The 20,668-nt window shown below is 40.8% G+C and overlaps 2 protein-coding genes across 3 annotated transcripts; one reads left to right on the forward strand and one right to left on the reverse strand.

The window, feature by feature from the left end:
• Window positions 1-1,858: 1,858 nt before the first annotated feature.
• On the forward strand, window positions 1,859-11,724 carry pola2 (polymerase (DNA directed), alpha 2). The gene is made up of 18 exons (XM_047352609.1): window positions 1,859-2,208; window positions 2,724-2,848; window positions 3,564-3,652; window positions 3,754-3,811; window positions 3,896-4,005; window positions 5,614-5,813; window positions 6,201-6,289; window positions 6,890-7,042; window positions 7,626-7,688; window positions 7,755-7,806; window positions 7,930-8,054; window positions 8,183-8,221; window positions 8,350-8,423; window positions 10,361-10,469; window positions 10,730-10,836; window positions 10,919-10,975; window positions 11,048-11,174; window positions 11,256-11,724. Exons 1-18 carry the CDS (start codon window positions 2,124-2,126, stop codon window positions 11,406-11,408), a joined length of 1,815 nt encoding a protein of 604 aa, XP_047208565.1. The 5' UTR covers window positions 1,859-2,123; the 3' UTR covers window positions 11,409-11,724.
• Window positions 11,725-12,117: 393 nt separating this feature from the next.
• LOC124859773 (sarcoplasmic reticulum histidine-rich calcium-binding protein-like) lies at window positions 12,118-20,546 on the reverse strand. 2 transcript variants are annotated; one of them, XM_047352608.1, is made up of 10 exons: window positions 20,430-20,546; window positions 19,357-19,510; window positions 18,030-18,113; window positions 16,310-16,397; window positions 15,732-16,211; window positions 15,513-15,651; window positions 13,118-13,801; window positions 12,905-13,051; window positions 12,805-12,830; window positions 12,118-12,716 (listed from the first exon to the last, which is right to left on the reverse strand). In XM_047352608.1, exons 1-10 carry the CDS (start codon window positions 20,525-20,527, stop codon window positions 12,619-12,621), a joined length of 1,998 nt encoding a protein of 665 aa, XP_047208564.1. In that variant the 5' UTR covers window positions 20,528-20,546; the 3' UTR covers window positions 12,118-12,618. The 2 variants fall into 2 exon arrangements, with proteins under 2 accessions (XP_047208564.1, XP_047208563.1); XM_047352607.1 differs by having other exon boundaries at window positions 16,310-16,412.
• Between the last annotated feature and the right edge of the window lie 122 nt (window positions 20,547-20,668).

A 20,668-nucleotide genomic window follows, 5' to 3' on the forward strand; every position in this document is an offset into this window, starting at 1 on the left:
AACATTGCTGTCCACCTAAACTGACAGGCCAGGCATGGAGAGCATGAAAAGTAGCCAATAAGTGCATGGTAACTCTGGAGGAGCTGCAGAGATCGACAGCTTAGGAGGTAGAAGCTGTTGACTCAATAGCTTTTTATTGGGCAATCTTAAAATCTGGGTTGTGTGGAAAAGTGGCAAACAGAAAGTGTTGGAAAATATTCATGCTATGCTTATAGGATCTGTTTTGCTATGCTCAAGTATGTTTAATAATGTGTGAAATAAAATGTATTGTGTAACTTAGAGGCCTGCTAACAGACTTCTCTGTGTATATGTCTGCAAGATTCCTGCCTCACAACAAGAGGATATTTCTGTATGTAAGATTTCTGCCTTACAACAAAAAGATATTTGTGTATATGTCTGTAGATAAAGGTCAAAAGTGGAAAAACAGGAAGTGCTGAAAAAGCAGCTGAATGTCAGAGTGCCAGACAGCTCCGGATAAGAAATCAAACATACATTTGTAATGTACACGCCTTGCTTCTGAATAAAACTGCTGTTCTGGGAAGAAGAAATCAGAAGTTTCGGAAGTATTCGGATGAGCTTCTCCCTGTACAGGCATCTAAAAGCTACGCAGCCTCCGTGTTCTTTTATTACTTTGTTTTTATTAGTAACAGTATAGGATGTCTTAGCTTTACCCAAACAAACGAGCACGCAGGAGTTTAGGGAACAACTCCATCAAAAGTCATAAGACGTCCTGTTTCCAGTTTACCACAAGCCATGTAAGGGACAACGCAATCAGGTGAAAGAGGTACTCCAGGGAAGATGAGGCCACAATTAAACTTTCTGGTCAATGTGGAAAAAATGCTGTGAATGTGGGAAAACTAACACTGCATGTTCCCCTTAACACACCGTCTCCACTATAAAAGATGCTGGTGGCAGCATCATGCTGTGAGCTTGCTTGACGTCAGGAGGGAGAAGGCAGTTGGTCAGAATAAAAGAGAAGATGGTTGTAGTTAAATACAGGGCAATACTGGAAGAAAACTCAAGACAAAAGTGATGATTCTGCTTTCAGAAGGTCAACAACCCTAAACATACAGGCAGAACTACAATGCAGTGTCTTAGATCAAGGCAAATCCATGTGTTATTACAGTCAATGAAAGTCCAAATATCAAAAAGCATCTAATTTCCCTTCTACTTCACAATTCATCCTTTGTGTTGGTCCATCACATACAACTCCAATAAAATAAACCAGTGTCTGAGATTGTAAGGTGACAAAATGTGCAATGTTTAAAGAGCAATTCATGTTTTTGGAAGGCACCAAATCAGTTCTGACATTAAAGGACAAAAATCTGACATTTTTATTTTATTGTGAGGTACATGGCATGATGTCATGGAAAAACGTCCCAAAGAAAGGAGCTAATCTGCGCAAATTAGTGAACGTTTTTCTTTTCAAAATTGTACATGTCAGTTTTTTTGCTGTAGGGACCGGATACAATATTGTTTCAGCAGGTGGAAAGAACAACTTGGAATGAAATCAAAGTGCTCATCGACGCAGAAATCCAAAATGGTTGTGTAACCACCTAGGCCTGCTTTTAACAGCTGCCACTGCTTTGACTGAATTGGATCTGTGACTAGATGAATGGATTGTACTGAAATGAACTGGATTGATCTAAACTAAATTTGTTCCGAACTTTATAGTTTCTTGTATATAAATTGAACCTTTTCCGAAATGTAAATGCTTTTAAACATTTGAGTGATCTGCTTTAACTTGAGTGCCACACCACAGTGAACGTTAGAAAACATATATAAAATAAAACAAGGATTACATCCACGAGGAGTTACATGGACTTTTATTTTAGAGGCACCACTACTTCCGCCACTTGGCGGTGACGTAAGTTCCGGCCGCCAACACTGACAGGCTTTTTTCGCGGTAAAATGAAACACGCATGTTTATGTTGATCGGATCAGATTCTGTGTTCTTGTGTCCACCAAAGACCGCGTAGTTTTGGGTAGCGGGAGTTTTCGCATTAATCGAGTTGCTGGTTTTGTTTTGAAGCGGGTGGAAAGCTAACTTTAGCTGTTGACGAACCATCGCAACATTTGGGCCGACAGCATTTAAACGAATATTTGATTAAACACCCGAAACAATGGCGCTTGTTACCACAGAAAGCCTAAAGGCAGAACTGGAGACATTCGAGATTACCTGCGAAGATGAATCTGTTCTCGACAAGAGTGAGTGTTTTACCTTCAGCAATCTTGATCTTTTTTACTCACATGTGTTGTTATAGTTCATCATACTTCCGTTTTGAGCTTCTTTTCTGCGATTTATGAATGAAAAATCAACATTTTGCCTACAATTAAGATGCAAATTTACAAAGATTTGCAAGTATGCAGTGCTTTGCATATCTGTACCCATTGAACTTTTTCACATTTGGCAACGTTAAAACCATAAACCTGAATGCATTTAATTAAATAGATCAACACAATGCAGCGTTTGATTGTGAACGGGGCTAAAATAAAGTCGCCCCAAACCTCTCTGATTTTTCTAAGTGAAAGATTGAGAAATCCATATTTAGCTTTCTTTTACACATCCTATTTATGCATTATCACGTGTTGGTCTGTCACATAAAACAAAACAAAAAATACACAAAAATATTGGGATTGTAACTTGACAGTAGAAAAATCAATACTTCTGTATAGAGCAGCACCTCTTGGACCTTACCTACCTTATTGCTTGTGTCCCACAGTGGTTGAACTGTGCATCTGCAGCAGGACACAGGCAGAACAAATGCTGAATGAGTGGGTTGCCTACAGTACCACAAAAGATGGTCTAGAACTCACCCTGGAAAACCTGGAGCACTTTGATCACGAGGTAACAAAACATTTGTGCTAAAGGGACTAAATGGGGCTTTTACACTATAGTCCTATGCAAACAGCAGGTTGATGCCCTGCCCAAGGGTCCATCAACACATGGAGGGGGTAAGCTGGAATCTATCGTGGTACAACAGCTGATATATTCATTTATAATATTAAAAATCAAAATGATGCTGCCTCACCGGTCTCTGCTGGACATCATACTCAGTAAAGTTGACTGAACCAACGTCTTTAGTTACCTTCAGATTGCCAGACCCCTGAATCACAGCAGTCCACCCAGTAATCCTCCATCTGTCAGCGGGAAGGTTAATATTCATGTTAAGTTGCACATAGTTTAGGTACATCAGTGTTAAATAGATTCATTTTCCACAGCCGCAGTGGAAAAAGCTGCAATACGTTTCCGTTCATAACCCTAAATAATCCTGGGAATTGTTCTAAATTTTCAACCCGTCACTAATATACTCTTAATAATTATAATGCAGGTTTATCTCAATGCATTTTAATGCCATAGAAAGTTGAATTTCATTTGTATTATAGAGACTCATAATAAACCAAGTCAGAGATTTCATATTTCTGGTCATTTTTAAGATTATGCTTACAGCGCCTGATTATGTGGGGTCATAATGTTTTAGATTGGACTCATGTCTGGACTGGATTGTGTTTGTCACCATGCATAGTCTCTCTGCCACAATGAGTTTTATTTTTCTTGGCAGTTCCTAAATAAGAGGAACAAATCCAGATCAAGCTCAAAGAAAGATGACAGTTATAACCGAACCAGAGACGTCCATTCGTTGCAGGACCTGTATCCTTCAGGGCAAAGTGAAAAAGAAACATTTAGATTCACAATGTTTGTGTAATGAGTGGTTGGAGGCGATTGCAAACCTTGACAATAATTTCTCCCAGAATAAAAGCAGAAGAAGAGGAGGAGAATCTTTTAGACTCTTATTCCACTCCTGGGAAGGTAAGCTGTCACATAGTCCTGCTCATTAGTCATCAAATAAACATTTTAAAATCAGCTCAACTGTGTTGGTCCTTGTTCATACAGCTCTCTCAGAAACGAGCTCTCTCCACTCCAGAGCATCCTCAGTCCAAACGGACCACTGCTCTGCTAACCAGCCCGGGCCTGCTGCTGTCTCCAGCTAACTTTTCCCCCAGGTATTATTCTGCAACACACACTTGATTTTGTTCTATTCTGCAAACAAGTTATTTTTACTGTTTTATGCTTCTTCCAAGACTTATTAATTCAATTCAGTTTATTTATATAGCGCCATGTCGTCTCAAGGCACTTCACAACAGTCAGGTACCTACATTCCAGTTAATCCTAACCAGTGAACAGTGCAGTCAGAGTTAGTTATTTATTCAATGAAAAGTTTTTCTGTCTAAGGAAACCCAGCAGATTGCATCCAGTCAGTGACTTGCAGCATTCACTCCTCCCGGATGAGCATGTAGAGACAGTGGACAGTCACTGGCGTTGACTCTGCAGCAATCCCTCATACTGAGCATGCATGTAGCGACAGTGGAGAGGAAAAACTCCCTTTTAACAGGAAGAAACCTCCAGCAGAACCAGGCTCAGTGTTAGCGGCCATCTGCCACGACCGACTGGGGGTTTAAGAGAACAGAGCAGAGACACAAAAAGAACACAGAAGCACTGATCCAGGAGTACTTTCTATGGGAAGGAAAAGTAAATGTTAATGGATGTAGCTCCTTTAGTCGTTTCACCTAGAAAGAAAGAACAGATAAACTCTGATCCAGTTTTCAAGGTTAGAGTCTGAAAGAGAGCACATAGAGTTAGTTACAGTAAAAGCTCAGTCAATTTCCATGTCTAGGAGAGAGAAATGGTTAAACACTGAAAGACAGAACCATGTGGATCATCGGTAGAGGGTGAGCATTAAGTTGTTGCCAGCAGAAGCTTGAACGATGCCCCTCTCCAGAAAGGTGTCACAGGTAGACACAGAGCCAGGCCAGGTGTAGCTTCTAGGAAGAGAAAAGACAGAGAACATAAAGTTAAAAACTGAGGGTGCGGCGCTGATGGTGTAGGGGCGAAGCACGTGACCATATGCAGAGGCTATAGTCCTCGAAGCGGTCCCAGGTTCGAGTCCCGGACCCGGCGACATTTACCGAATGTCTCCCCGTCTCTCTTCCCCTTTCCTGTCTACCTACTGCCAAAAAATACAAAATAAAGGCCACTAGTGCTGAAAAACATATCTTTAAAGTTAAAAAGTGAAATAACAGCAAATAATGCAGAATTAGAGAGTAGTGTGAGAATGTAGCGAAGAGGGTGAAAGTGGTCATTATGTCCTCCAGCAGTCTAAGCCTATAGCAGCATAACTACAGAGATAGCTCAGGATAACCTAAGCCACTCTAACTATAAGCTTTATTAAAAAGGAAGGTTTTAAGCCTAGCTTTAAAAGTAGACAGTTTGTCCATCTAGAGCCCACTGATGGTCATTGTTATACTAAAAACCACAACGATTGGGATACCTCTCTCTGTCAGATTGATTATAACCATTGGAAAAGAGAGGGGGTCATACAGGTAGCAGAAATGGAGGGTGTGTTTGCACCTCAACCATAACTGAGCCGGTTTAGGCTAAACCTGACTCCCCCTTACTCCAACCAACAGGGAGGGAGGAAGACGGAGGTAAAAAATAAGGAAGATTATTAAAGACATCTGAGTCAACATCTTGAAAAAAACTTTGATATAAAACACCAAGCAAGCGAAAACAGTATTATAAATAACAGATCTGTGTTTTTTTTTTTTTCAAAGTCTAACCCCTTCACAGAAATACAGCCAGCGAGGAAGTAAAGGAGAGGTGGTGGTTACATTTGGAGCCGTGCAGGGCGCCCGATGGACGGGCAGGAAAGATCCAGGCGCGGGCGTCCAGGTGAATCTTCTAGAGGGACCTGAGGACTCCCTCCACAGCAGCTACAAATACATGTTCCAAAGGCTGCGAGATGTTCGAAATGGTACGTAGCACTTCCAAAAATGTGTTTATTCCAGTTTCAGCAGTTGTTGACATTATTTCTTGCACAAAGTGCATACTCCTCTGTGAGCCCTTCTGGTTCCCACCCCACACTCCTGCTGAAGCAATGTACTGCTTTTATAAGGGCAGTCAAAATAATACCGACCAGTTTTTAAGCAGATAAGGTAAAGAATGTAAGTTAGTGGTCAGGGGATGTGAAAGTCAGAAGCCCTTGGCTTTTAATGCCATCTTTGATACAAGTTCTCTCTTAAAAAGTCATGCTCTTCTGTGTTTCTAATTATAAATCCGTTTACATCTTTCCACATCTGGATCATTCAGTCACACAACCTTTAACATTTTTCATTTTCTGCCTGTTTTTTCTTTCCTCCAGTGTTGACAGAGAAGATTGAAGAGCTGGGAGAAAGCCTGAGGTCTCAGTTCAACATTGAAGAGTTTTCAGTCGTCTCTCTGCCTGCTCAGGTACAGAACCGTTCATTTAAAAAGCATTGCTCTAACACCTTTTTCATTGTTCTTAAATCAGTCAACCAAACTTTATTTAGAGAGCGCTTTTAAACGCTACAACAAAGGGATATATGGAGGGACACGCATAAAACCACCAGGAACCCAATAAAATGATCAAATGTAGTAAACAGACAGATAAAACAATACTATAGTTATGATTTAAAAACAATAATAGCAAATTTCCTGTAGTAGATATTTATCACAAATTATATGCTGCATTTTTTCCAAAGGCCATGTAACATTAGTGGCTGCACGGTGGCGCTGTTGATAGCACTGTTGCAGGAGGAAGGTCCTGGGTTCAAATTCTGACCCGGGGCCTTTCTGCATGGAGTTTGCATGTTCTCCCTGTCCACCTGTGCGTTCTTTCCGGGCACTCCGTCTTCCTCATACAGTCCAAAAACAAGACTGTCCAATGACTGCTGGAGATGGGCACCAGCGTTTTCTCCAGAGTTGCAGCCTAACATCTCCTTCTTACTGAACCTGCAAACCCTTTTCATTTGTGTAAATGATCATGAGCCGACTGTCTGCTTCACTGTTTCTGCTTGTCTCCCTCTCCAGGACAGCGTAACTGTACTGGGTCAGGTTTGCTGTGACAGTAACGGCAAACTGAATGCACAGTCGGTTCTCCTGGAGGCAGGACAAGAGCAGGGTGGTCAGCAAGTGCCCGTTGACCTGTCTGAGCTAAAAGAATATTCTCTCTTTCCTGGTCAGGTGAGCTGAAGAAAACAGGCTTATATGGCAACTAAAGGCATCAATGGGTCTATATTGAGAGCTGTTTTCTGCTCATTCCATTTATTCCCATACATCATTATTGATAGTTCTGCGGACACACACCGAGTGGTGGTTTCTCCTTTGCCTCTGCACTGAGGTCAGTGTGCAGCAGGTTATAAGACCACCAAGAGAAACAGAGCATGCCAAGGACGTGGGCTGGAGACGGACCCATCGTCTGACCGAGAGCTCTAACAGTCGTCTACGGCATCACTTTTCCTTCATGAACATCCTGGCTTTACTTTAGGGTTCCTACGCAGGCTGGAAAAGTCTGGAATTCAATTTAAGTGTTTTCTAGGACTAAACAGCAGAAATAGAGTATAAAAAACTACTTGTATTCCCAGACGTTATTCCCATCTATTCTTTCATCCATCGACATGTAAATCGGTTTCTTCTCATGTGTCTCTTTATTCTCTACATTACTGGGCCATATAAATGTTTAGGAACCCTGAGACACACCAGCTGTTTCTCCTTTAGAAATAAATGCACCTCTGTCCGTTTATCCTGAACACCCTTTTTCCTTCAGGTGGTGGTGATGGACGGGATGAACACAACAGGAAAAAAGCTTGTGGCCTCCAAACTGTATGAGGTCAGATTTGTGCTCATTTTGCTCTGTTCTGTTTGTGCAACTTGCAATAACCTTGTGTTTATTTAGGGGTGTCCTCTTCCTTTTTACAACACCACTGTAAACATGGAGACTGATGAAGGTAATAAACACTAACCACTAACGCTGGTTAGTGTCTTATTGTATAGAAAATGTCAAATTCCTGTTTATTCATTATTTGTGAGGAAAAAAAGAGGTTTTTCTTACAACTCCTTGTCTCGCTCAGCTGCAGAACCGCTCAATGTTCTTGTGGCTTGTGGACCGTACACACCCTCTGACAGCCTGACCTTTGACCCTCTGATAGACCTCATCGGTGTCATTGTCAGGGATCGTCCTGATGTCTGCCTGCTGGTAAACTGGAAAAATCCTAATCTGCAAACTCTTATCAGTGTGATAGAAAGCTTATAATGGTTTTATTTATGCCATCTCTATACTATTCAGTGTTTGGTGAGCACGTCCTTTGTTCTTCTCTTCTCTAGTTGGGTCCTTTTGTGGATTCCAAACATCAACAAATCGAGGTACGTTTCGTTTTCTGAACTAGTTCTTTTACAGTGAATTTTCAGCCTCCATGTTTAAAGCCAGCAAGAGGTTTGTTTTTTGTTTTTCCAGAGCAGTTTAGTCTGATGTCCGTCTGTTTCTCTCACAGAAAGCCCAGGTGACGGAGACTTTTGAGACGATTTTCTCCCGGTGTATTGAAAGCATTGTGGATGGAACCAGAAGGTACGCCACATCTCCGCTCGCTTCCCGTAAAATGGTTTTCCTTGAAGGCCGCGGTTGACGCTGTTGTTAAGGTACACAACAGGCTGTGTGCATCATTGTGCAGATTTTCAGCTAATAGCTCGGTTGGAGCTAAAATCCTAATTTCTCTCATTTAAACTGTTATCTGTTAGTTTTCATTGATTCAGTTAAGAAAAATAGGAACAAATAGGGTGATTGGTACTGAAGGCCCTGTAGATCCAGGTTAAAATTGGGCTTGTCTAAATCGCATGTGTACACACAACATACTCATCTCTTGTGTTTTAGTGTCTTTTAATGCCTGACTGATTTTAAGGTCAGAGTTAATGACACTGTTCCTGCACTCGCTTGAATTTTCTACTATCCAGATCTGGATAAGTAAGGAAAAAAGGAAAATTGTTTGATTTCTTCAATTCTTCAAAGGACAGAAATCCAATAAGGCCTAATAATTATGGAGGTTTTTATGTTACCTTCCAGCATGTTTAAATGATGTGCTCTGTCTTTGTTTTGACACATCACACCTTGATTTCTATCATTTCACTTTTTCACATTTTGTGCTCTAATGTTTAGAACATAAATTTAATCTAGAAGAGTCTGGAAAAGTCAATGAAAATGGAGTTTTGAAATGTTACCTGTGTAGAAACTGTGTAGAAAATGCACTAATAGTGCATTCAACATGTACTCGGAAGTCAGAATATTTGATTTCTAAGTTGGATAATTTCTAACAAAGCCGAAATTCCTACTTGAAAAGTTGGACGTTCCCAAAACATCCAGAGTTCAAAATCTCAACATATCTGCTGCGCATATTGAATGTTATGGAAATTGTAGTAATAAACCAGCTACCAAAGTAGGTGAGATTTTGGAGTCCTACAATATTTATGCATATGACAGGCAGCTTTATGTTTCTGTGACTTCATTGCAGTCACTGAGTCAGTGTGTTCAAAATGTCCTTGAGTTGATTCATCAGAATTTCCTCCAGCTTAATGCAAAAAACAGAAGTCATTGTTTTTGTTCCCAAAAAAAGCAGAAGTTAGAAATCAGCGCTCAACGAGGCTAGAGACCATAGAGCATTCAATAAAAAGATAAAAAACTAGGTGTCATTGTGGATTCAGACCTGAATATTAAATGCCACATAAAGTCTCTTACTTACTCAGCCTGCTACCATCTTAAAAACTTTGCCAGACACAAGGGTTTCAATCATATAAGAACACAGAAAACTTTGTGCCTGCTTTTATTTTCAGTAGATTAGGTCATTGTAATGGTGTCTTGACTGTTCTCCATAAAAAATATAAAATAGACAGCTGCTGCTGGTTCAAAATCACTGCCCAGACTCCCTGTTATGCTCTATAAGGTGCTGAATGGCCTTGGGCTTAAATACATTTCAGAGTTGCTGGTCAGGTGTATAATATGTAGACCGAACTGAGCCTCTTACTGTACCGTACCGTGTCTACGTGTGAGCGTGTTCATTTATTGTTTGAATCTGTTGAATGGAGAGAAACCGTTACATGTTGTTGGCTTATATTGCTAATTAGTCCCACTGGTTGTCCATCTTGCAGTTAGACTTGTTCAACACAAGTTTAATGTCATTTCTAGATCCAAGTTCTGACGTGCAGACGAATTGAATGTGGCATAATTATTGTAAAAAAAGGCCATTCTTCTGAAAATGATCCAGTACTGGACAGAAAATGATGGGATATTTAATAAAGGTGGAAAAAAATACTTTCATAGACGTTCAGAAAGCCTGCAGAACTATTCATGAATATTATTTTATTAATTACCAGAGTTTTACTTCTTGAACTGCAGTTCGGACTGGATTTGATTTCCACTGTGTGTGTCCCAGTGGATGTTTGGTGGGAAAAAACATGATGTAGACGATGCGGTGATGCATCCAAATCTGAAATCTTCTTTTTTCTTCCGTGAAGTGTTGGCTGTCACCTGGTGTTTGTCCCCTCCCAGAGAGACATCCACCACGATTTCATCTACCCACAGCCTCCCTTCATCCTGCCGAACCTCAGCAAGGACCAGGCCCAGGTCTCTCTCTGTCTCACACACAAAGCAGATTATCTGAACTAGGTAGACTTCTTGTATGTTGACTACTTGCAGCAGCTGTAAAAAACAATCCTTTAAAGGTGTTGTGTAATTTTATTGATACATATTCTACCTGAGATGAATCATGTAGCTTTTTCTAACTTAAGGATCTCACAGGAGTCGGTTTATACTAGTAGGTGAACGGAAACACTTATTTCTGTATTTGTTCTGATTGTTCTTTGATATTTCATCTATCCCTGCAGCATGTCACCCTGGTCCCTGACCCCTGCACGCTGCTGATCGACGGAGTGACCTTTGGCCTGACGTCCACTGACATCCTGTTCCACATGGGAGCAGAGGAGATCAGCTGGTGAGAAACATTGAAAGGTGACCGATGTCTTTCTCTCATTTCCATCGACTCATCGAATAACTAAAATTGTGCGGTTTTGCAGCGGCACCAGCTCAGACAGATTCTCCCGCATCCTGAACCACATGCTGACTCAGAGGAGGTAAATGTCCCGAAAGTCTTCACTTTTGTCTTTTTCAAGGTGGAAAGCACTAATGTCCGTTCTCTCCTGCAGCTACTACCCCCTGTATCCGCCCACGGAGGAGGTGAACATGGATTACGAGAAGTTCCAGATTTTCGGCCAGATGTTGCTCACTCCAGATGTTCTTGTTGTTCCCTCGGAGCTGCGATACTTCGTGAAGGTACAGACAATAGTTTAAAAAACTGCAGAAAACGTCCTTATGCTTGATCATGTTGTTGACCTTTTGACCTCATATCATCAGGATGTGGTGGGCTGCGTGTGCGTGAATCCCGGACGACTCACCAAAGGCCAGGTGGGAGGGACGTACAGCCGGCTGCTCATCCGACGCAGCGCTACATCCGCGGACGGCAAGCGAGCGAGCCCGTGCTTAACGGCTCAGGTTGTTAAAATATGATGTGATAAAGGCTTAGTGTTATCAAGATGTAAAATGAGCTGAATTAGCTACACGTTTTCTGTTTTTCTTACCAAGAATTTAAAAATATCTCCTTCCTGTTTACATCATAATAAATATTGGTCTATTTTTATGTTCCAAAACATCTGGTGGGCTGTTGATTTCAGGAGAAATAAATTATTGAATTAATTTGTACAGTTTTTTGTTCTGTCCTCTAGAATGTGTTTTATTTTATCTCCGCAGTCATCTCTGTCCTGTTTGCTGCTTTATTAAAACTTTTCTTACAAGAGAAATAAACTTTGGGTCATTTATGATTTTATTTTCTCGGTTGTTTGAAATTCATATCTCATAATTAAATTCTGCTTTAACACAAAGCAAACTGTCAAATTTCAGATTGAACAAATATAATTATTGCTATTTTATTCTATGCTTAAAACCACCCAACAAACCAAGGCAGCATTTCACAAGGATCTAATACAGATTAGTGTGACAAATGGATAAAAGCCTAAAAAATGGATAAACTACAAATGAATCTCAATAACTTAGAACATACAGTATTTGAATGGTTAATTTATTTCCCTACTTTAATTAAAGAGGGAAGCACATTGATGGAAAGTTGAGTGGAAGGAAAAAGTGGTAGAAACAGGTGCCCAAGCAGAAAGGATAACTGGAGAGTAGAAGATTACGAAGCAAAGCCCATTCTATATTAAAATCCCTTTAAATTATAAAATTTATTGAGATGCACCTTTAATATTAGTGCAATAATATTAAATGCTTAATGCTAACAGCAGTTCAGTGCTTTTATGGCCTGAGAAAAAAAAGCAGCAGTTTAAAACATTCATGGTAGAGGTGTCTCAGACACAGTTCAGAGACCTGTCCTTGAAACAGATCCTAGACAGTGCAGGGACACTCCAATGACCTTCTCAGCTCCCATCACCATCCTCTGCAGGGCTCTCTTGTTGTCTGCTGACATGCAGAACATCAGCACTGTGAACCACAGCTCAGCTGAATGTTGAGGGTGCTTGTAAGGAGGGACGTTGTCCTCAGGTTCCTCAGAGTTCAGTCTCTGCTGGGCTAGTTTCATGAACCTGTCGGTGTTGTCCAACCTGGTGATGTTATCAGAGATCTGGCCTCCAAAGAACTCAATGCTATCAACTCTCTCTGCAGTATAGTTGCTATTTTGAGGAATTTAATGGTATCCAATGTGTCTCGTTCAGTCATAAAAGTGATCAAACTCATCTGAGTCATTTTTCTGGTCTGTCTTTGCTTTGTCCTCCGCCACTTGGAAGATGCCTAAGTTGAGACATATCGCTGAAAAATGAATTCAGTTTGAATCAAAAGGATGAACACCTTTAATTAGATGCAACATATATATTTTTTCTGGTGTTCCTGTACGTACCTTTGGGTTTTCCCTCAGTTTTGTCTCTGAAAAATGAAGAAGCAGCAATGAGAGTTATATTCCATGATGTGTTTTAAGACGGAGAAAATGAAAAACGCACTTTTTGTTTGTTGGCTCTCGAGGTGCGAGGAGATTCTCAATATTTTCTTCATCGCTTGATTCTTCTGAGTTATTGTTTGAAGACTGAGCTTCATTCTCTTCCTCATCTTCAGCTGCTTCCTCTGGAGTATTCTTCATCTGTTTGGACCTGCGACAGAAGAACTACATGTAATTTAGTTTGTGCAAAGAAGGTTTCATTCTTTCAATGCCGTACCTATTTTCCTGTGGAAAGATGATGCTGTCCTCTGAATCTTCTGCTTCATCACTCCTGAGTTGGTCTTCCTCTTCGTTGGACCCCTCCTCATCCTCTTCTATCTTCTCGCTGCCTTCGCTCTCATCCTCATCTCCATTCTGCGAGGAGGCAGAATCCTGCTTCCTTTTCTCTCTGTCATCATTCTCCAGCTTGTCTGACTGCTCTTCATCTTTTTCCTCGTCCTCCATGTCCTCTTGCTCTTTTTGATTCCTACTGGGAGAAACCTCATTATTCTCCTTGTCTTCCTCCACATCACCATCTTCACTTTTCAACTTGTTCTCTGTTTTTTCATCTCCAGATCCTGTATTTTTCTTTCCTTCTTCTTCATCCCGTTCTTCTGTGTTGCTTTGCTCAGAGCTGTTAACTTCCTCATCAGCCATCTCTTCACCTCTATTTTCACTTTTTATTACATCACTGCCTGATCCATCGTCTCCTCTACAAATCTCTGATCCATTGTCTTGACCTGGACTTCTCACTTTTTCACCCAAGCAGTCAGTCTTCTCATCTTCTTCACTCCTGTTAAACCCCCTGCCTCGCTTTGTCCTCCTCCTGCTTTTTGTTTTGTCTCCCTCCTCAGAGGAGCTGTTTGTTTCTGAGCCCAGGGCGACTGGGCAAAAGGCAGCGACAATCTCACTCCTGGATGACCTGATACGAAATGGTTCAAACATTCATTTGATAGAAATCTCCATGTGAACTAAACAGCTACCTCTAGTTTCACAGTAAGGAATCTTTAACCTACAAGATGATGAACATGGTTGTAATAACTGTCGTCCAGCCTCAGGTAGACAAAATACAACATAACCGATTACTTTTTGTCTTTTTTATGCTTATTTTAACAAGCTCCGGTTTTGCATGTTTTACTTGCTTAAATTAGAACATAGTGAGTAGATAGTTCAGGTTTGGTAGAGAAAAATCAAGAAAATGTTTTCTTAGGAAATGTTGGATGACCGTGTGTCAGCTGGAGAAGCAAAAAATCCATAAGGATGCAGGAACCAAACAGGCCACAAAGTCTGATGTTTCTGTTTCCATTAGAGTGCTTGTAAACGTGTAAATTATTTAACATCTGCTGTTATTTCACTCATAATTTTAATGTACGTGATTCCAGAAAGACATACGATGTACAAGATAGACTAAATAGTAATCTTTTAGTTTGACCAACATCTTTCTTCTGATTGGAAGTAATGTTAACATCCTGGAGTGCCCAGCCAGAGTCCACCCTTGAATCTGATAGAGAATCTGTGGAGGTAGCTAAAGATTAGGGTGATGGTAAAGAGGCTTTCCAACCACCAAGACCTGGAGCTCATCACCAAAGATAAATGATCACAATACAAGAGGAGACATGAAAAAATGCTGGTCAGCAATTAAAGGAAGGTTTTCAATGCTGTAATACCAATAAATATTTCCCATTGATTATGATATACTGTACCTTATTTTCAACATGCAATTTTTAACTGTAAATATAAATACTTTTTTTTAAGTCAGAAGAAAAGAAGAAGATGTCAAAAGAAATATTCCCTCTACCTTGTCTTGCTATCATTTTAGAGAAGTCTGTCTGATTTCTAAGAAACTTCTTGGTAGAATGAAAATAACTTCAAATCTGAATCTGCCAGGGGTATGAATAATTTAGTTTTTTACTGTGCAGGTCTTTTTGTTTAAAACAGTCAGCTTTGCTCATCTAGAAACTGACATTTTTGCTCAACATTCTTTATAAAATAGCTGTAGCTCATTTAAATTGGATGAAGAACTTGTACAAACATCGGTTTTCAAGTCCTGACATAATTTCTCAGTTGGATTGAGGTCTGGACTTTGACTGGGCCGTTCCAACACATGAACATGCTTTCATCTAAATCCAATCTTCTGCTGCCTCTAACAGGTTACTTTGAAAATACTTGCTATGAAGCTTCTTTTAATTTAGTTTTACACCAAGCTGATGTTTTATGTAGTTTTTTTTTACTGCACATATTGTGTTGTATAAACAATTAAACCAGCCATACACACTTTAACACAGAAAAAATGTAAACTTTAGCTAATGATTGTTAATTTGACTGCTTTTTCAGTTCGTAATTTTGTTTGTTTGTTGTTGTTTTTTTGTTGTTGTCATTAATTAGGCCATTTTACACTGAACTAATTCTCATGAAAATAAAAAGGCTCCTAAGCTCAAGGGGTGAAAGCAGCCAACAAAAACCTTAAAATAATACAAAGGGTTCAGAAATGATTGTTTAAAACATTTACACTAAGCTCTGTATCATTTAGTTAATAGATTACTGACACATGTATTGTTATATTGATAGTTGAGGAAGGTGCTGGCCCGCTCATCAGGGTCCAACGTAATCAGTTTATCGGCATTATTTCTTACTTCTGAGAACCACATCTTTCTGACTCTGATGATGAAGGCTTTGTTCTTCCTTTCTTCTCTCTCTTCTTCTTTTCTCTGCTGGTCAAACTGGAATCTCTGCTGCTTTCACTGCTTTCTACATGTCCACTGGAGAGACGAACTGCAGGATGTAAAGAAAAGGTCGATAAGACAAATTCGCTCGCACTTCCGTACTGACTTTGTTTCCTGCTTTTCTCTCACCTGGTTTAACGTCGAGTTCAGAGGACAAACATCTTCTGCCTTGACAACTTCTCACCCTCTTTGAAATCACTACGCTTGTCTCATCTTCCTCCTCCAAAGTTTGAGTAACCCTCAATGCAGAAGGCTCCTCTGTGTGGAGCTGGCCTGAAGAACCGTGAGGGATCCCATCAATACAGAGGTTATCGTACTGTGGAGGAGCCGGGCCTGCAGCTTTAGGCCTGGCCCACGGCTGATGATGAGCAAGTGGGGAGGTGATGTGTTGCAGCAGAGGTGGGTGAGAATATGGGAAGTTGGGTGGAGGGAACAGTGAGGGACTCTGGGATTGAAAAGGCGCTCTGAGGTAACCTGGAAGCATGTATGCTTGGGTCAGCCAGGAGGACTCTGGATGGGGATAATAGGAGGAATTATCTTGGCCATAAGCAGAATTGTCTTCAGTGGGATACGCTGGAGCATTACATTTTGGAGACCTTATGGAAGGATCTGTAAATAAAGAGAAACCTGGTGAAAGAGCCTCCAAGATTCAAGCTTCTTCAAAAAGAGAAACAGATATCTTGAAGGGCCAAAAGAAGAAAACAAACCCTGTGAAATTAAAGGCTCGTCAAGGGTTCCTGTTGACACTTCATGTTTATTGTGTTGTAGGTATGACTTCAAAGAGTCTTCCATCCTCTGTTCAGGAAAAAACTAACATGACATGCAATGAACAGAAAGTGCTTTTTTCATTTTGTTTGATAAGATCTAAGAAACACTTCATGGAGAAAATCGAGTCTAGAGATTCTTTTCTTTTTAAACTTGCAATGCTTTGCAAAAGTGAGGTATTTATTTATTTTTTCACATTTTATGTGGCAGAAAGTAAAGCATGATTGTAAAGTGAATGGAAAATGTCCTTCAAATTAAAATCTGGAGTTTATTTGTATTGCCCTCTTGTGAGAGAATACTTAACAGTTTTCTAGGTATTTGTCTACCAGTTTAGCACATCTAAAAACTGAAACATTTGCCATGTTTTTGCAAAGCAGCTCAAGCTCAGTTCAAGTGAAATGACAGTATTGGTGAACATCTCTTTTTAAATCTTGCCACATGTTCTCAAATCAGTCAAGGTCTGGAGTTCGACTGGGATTTTCTAATACAATAATATGCTTTGATCTATACCATTAAATTGTAGTCCCTGAATGTTAAAGGTCATTCTCCAGCTGGAAGCTGACCCTATCATTAATTTACTCAGGTTGTCGAAATATAACCAAATCAGAAGATGACACAGATTCGATGCACAGAATTAGATTGAAATGAGGTTTTATTGTTCCAACTTAGGTAGACCTTGATTAGAGTTGTTAGAAGCCAGAGGATGAGGAAGCCCCAAGGATCCGAGCAGAGAGAGAGTGTTCTGGCGGTGGAAATATTTACAGTGCAGATTTCCTGAAGAAGAGTTCCATATGGCGACAGACAGGCAGACAGACAGATGGGCAGATCGACAGAAAGGCAGGACAACAAGCGATCAGGCAGGCTGACAGAAGTCCACATAACAGAGACTATGTTCCAGCAACAGACTGTGTCAGCAGCTGTCTTAAAAAGCCATGAGCTCATTAGCTGGATGAGTTGCAGCTGAGAACAATGAAGTGCCAGAACCAGCCAGCAGAGATCTCACAGACCCTTTGCCCCAGATTCAACTCCTTTCAGCCTCTTACAGGTTTTCTTCCTGGGTTGCCCTGGGTGTAGCTCAGTCCATCTTTCCATCTACTCTGACTATGTTCCCTGTCCCTGCAGAAGAAAAGCATCCCCACAGCATGATACTGCCAACACCATGCTTCACTCAGGAGATCTGTGCAGTGATAGTTTTTAAATTCATATCGTTTCTGCATGTAGGCCAAAAAGTTCAAGTTTGGTTTCTTCTGACCAAAGCACATTTTTCCACCTGTTTGCAGGGATTGTGGCAAACGTTAAATAGGGCTGCAATTATTTGCTGTGGATTTTTAATCGATTTGAATAATAAACTAAATTTGACTGCATTATTTGATGACTATAATCAGTTGGAATGCATGTACTTGACTTGGAATCTGTATGATTACATTGAATTTACTTTTTTGTGTTGTAAATTGGTGCCATATAAATAAAACGAATTCGGGGGCTCAGTGTAAATGTACACCGCACTTTTGTATTGGTGCATCAAATAATACCCCAATAAAATACTTTTCTGGTTGTGACAAAATGTGAATAAGTAATAAACACTTTTGCAGAGCACTGTATATGGAGTCAGCTGTTGGTGGTTTGGTAAAACTGCCTTCATATATAGTGCTGTGGCCGTACCTTCTTCTGAGAGGCCTGTTTTCTCTCCTGGAGTTGTTGCTGCCAGCGGTGGATGTTTTCCTCTAGGTACCTCTCATACTCAATCTGCAAATGTTATGATGTAAATATGAGCTACTATTAAAATCTGAGACAAACTTTCATTCCTGATTTACTTTGAAAACTCTCCCACTTACTGAAGTACACTGAACGCATCTGTCACATACAACCAATTTACTATGTCTCACCTACACAGAATTGCACCATACACAAATGCTCACACTTATTGAACATTAAACATGGAATAAAACATCAACAAACTGTACAAAAGCAGCATTAAAGACAAAGGGACAGTCCTGCAACCATCCCCCACGACACCCCCCAACAGCTGCAGCCACAATCCACCTCCCCAACCTCAAGAGGGGCCTTGGCACCTCCAACCCCCACCCTGAAGTTCCCCCCCACCAGCCCCCTACCCACGCCGAGGACGGCTCTTTCCATCCAGGAGAGGGACGTCAACAAACTCTTCAGGAGACAGAACCCCCGGAAAGCTGCTGGTCCGGATTCTGTCTCACCAGCCAGCCTGAAGCACTGTGCTGATCAGCTGTCTCCAGTCTTCACAGACATTTTTAACACCTCACTGGAGACATGTCATGTGCCTGCCTGCTTCAAGTCCTCCATCATTGTCCCTGTTCCCAAGAACCCAAGGACCACAGGGCTTAATGACTTCAGACCCGTCGCCCTGACCTCTGTGGTGATGAAGTCCTTTGAGCGCCTTGTGCTCTCACACCTAAAAGACATCACCGACCCCCTCCTGGACCCCCTGCAGTTTGCCTACAGAGCCAACAGGTCTGTAGATGATGCAGTCAACCTAGCCCTTCACTTCATCCTCCGGCACCTGGACTCCACAGGAACCTGCTTTACTTGCACTGCCATACTTGCACAATGATCATCTGCACTGTTGTACCGCTCTTGCATCTTATACTGCTCTATATTTACTCTCACTCACTTAAAACTGTGCACATATATTTATATTATATTGTAGATATGTTTATACTGTTTAATTTGTATTGTATTGCACCGACTACGCCAAAACAAATTCCTTGTATGTCCAAAAACGTACTTGGCAATAAAGCTTTTCTGATTCTGATTCTGATTCTGATTAAAAGCAATAAATGCAAATGCCACACTTTGTACAGCAATTAATTGTTACTGTTAGTTACATGTAGGGGTATAGGCAAAAGTGGGAGAAAGAGAATTCAACTCTCTGATTGCTGCTGGATAAAAGCAGTTTGAGTATCTCACAGCGTGTGTTGTTGTGTTTGTGTGCTGCCTATGTGCATCTGCGCACCTGTATAATTTTCATGGCAGCGATGTGGGCCAGCATTTCTTTCAGTGTATCCTGGGCTCTCTCAAACTGCAGTAGCAGCTGCCTGTTGTGCTGTCGGGCTTTGCACTCTCTCTTCTTCAGCTCCTGCAGATGCTGCTGAAGTTGCATCCCTCTGCTACAAGAAACATAGAGATAGAGATTAAAAATATGGTGATGGCATGCAGCATGGAGCATTTTGTACCTGCATCTGGTGGCATGTGGTGTTTGCACTGACAGGTGGCTTAAAGTAGTAGTAGGTAAGAAGTCATCTTCTAAATACACCTTCCTGTTGATACAGTGAAGAAATAATCACTAATGTCCCATAAGTTTTTAAGCATTTATAAAGGTTCTAGAATAATTCAGTCAGGATATTAGACCACTCTATTTATTTCTTAGTTTTTCTCTGGTTTGCTGGCATGAAACATGAGGTCATGATGTTGGTAAGTCTTCTCAGGAAGCCTTCCACTGCCAATTCTTCTATATAATCAGGACTCCTGCCCTGTTGGAAGTAGTCAAGTGTCAAACACCTGACCCAAACTGCCTCTCTCTTAGAAAAAGGAAATGAGTTAGGAAGTTCAGGAACCGCAGTGTTTCAAGCTGATCACGAAATGGAATATGATGGAACACCAGTGTCACTGTCACCTTTAAGAAAGTTGCAATCCAAGAACGAAGCGCCTGGGCCAAAATCAACACCACTGCTGAAATTTGCAGCTGCCTATATGAACAAGCCAAATGTTTTCTGTAGAAATGATTTATGGTCAGTAGAGACAAAGATTGAGCTGGTAGACCATTATGACCAGAAGTATGTTTGGAAGAGATGAGGCAAGATGAGGCTTGCAGACCTATGAACTCTACAAACTGTCAAGCATAGTAAATTCACATCAATAATGAATGTATGTAATCCTCTGACCAGCACTTACATTCAGTGTAATCGGTTGCTGTGAAACAATAAGGTACTATCATGTGGATCTTTGAGACAAAGCCATAAACAGCATTAACCTCACAGGTGTCATCCTTGTTCTCCAAGCCTGCAAGTGTCTGTTCAAGTACCTTACCTTTCCTTTATAAAGACCTCTTTTTGTTTGGCGAAAATATTTTGCTCCATGCAGGTAAGATGCTCAACAGAAAGCAAATTCTCCCCTGTTGCAGCCATGACTGCTGCTTAGATGAACAGATTATCAAGGATTAAGAGCGATGCTTTGAGGGGGAGGGACCAAAAGCATGCTGCCAATCCAAATCTCTGCATGCTAAATGGGTTTAACAGTTCTAAGATACACTACCTTAGTTGTACCAC

The sequence above is a fragment of the Girardinichthys multiradiatus genome, chromosome 23 (genome assembly GCF_021462225.1).
Source record: "Girardinichthys multiradiatus isolate DD_20200921_A chromosome 23, DD_fGirMul_XY1, whole genome shotgun sequence".
NCBI lineage: Eukaryota > Metazoa > Chordata > Actinopteri > Cyprinodontiformes > Goodeidae > Girardinichthys > Girardinichthys multiradiatus.

Excerpts from the sequence above, each read along its gene's own strand:
- pola2 (XM_047352609.1), top strand. The coding sequence starts at position 2,124 with ATGGCGCTTGTTACCACAGAAAGCCTAAAGGCAGAACTGGAGACATTC. Across the intron at positions 8,222-8,349 it reads CCAAACATCAACAAATCGAG|AAAGCCCAGGTGACGGAGAC; the intron begins GTACGTTTCGTT and ends TTTCTCTCACAG. Across the intron at positions 8,424-10,360 it reads ATTGTGGATGGAACCAGAAG|TGTTGGCTGTCACCTGGTGT; the intron begins GTACGCCACATC and ends TCTTCCGTGAAG.
- LOC124859773 (XM_047352607.1), bottom strand. The coding sequence starts at position 20,527 with ATGGCTGCAACAGGGGAGAATTTGCTTTCTGTTGAGCATCTTACCTGC. Across the intron at positions 13,802-15,512 it reads GAAAGATGTGGTTCTCAGAA|GTCATCCAGGAGTGAGATTG; the intron begins GTAAGAAATAAT and ends ATTTCGTATCAG. Across the intron at positions 12,831-12,904 it reads CGAGAGCCAACAAACAAAAA|AGACAAAACTGAGGGAAAAC; the intron begins GTGCGTTTTTCA and ends TTCATTTTTCAG.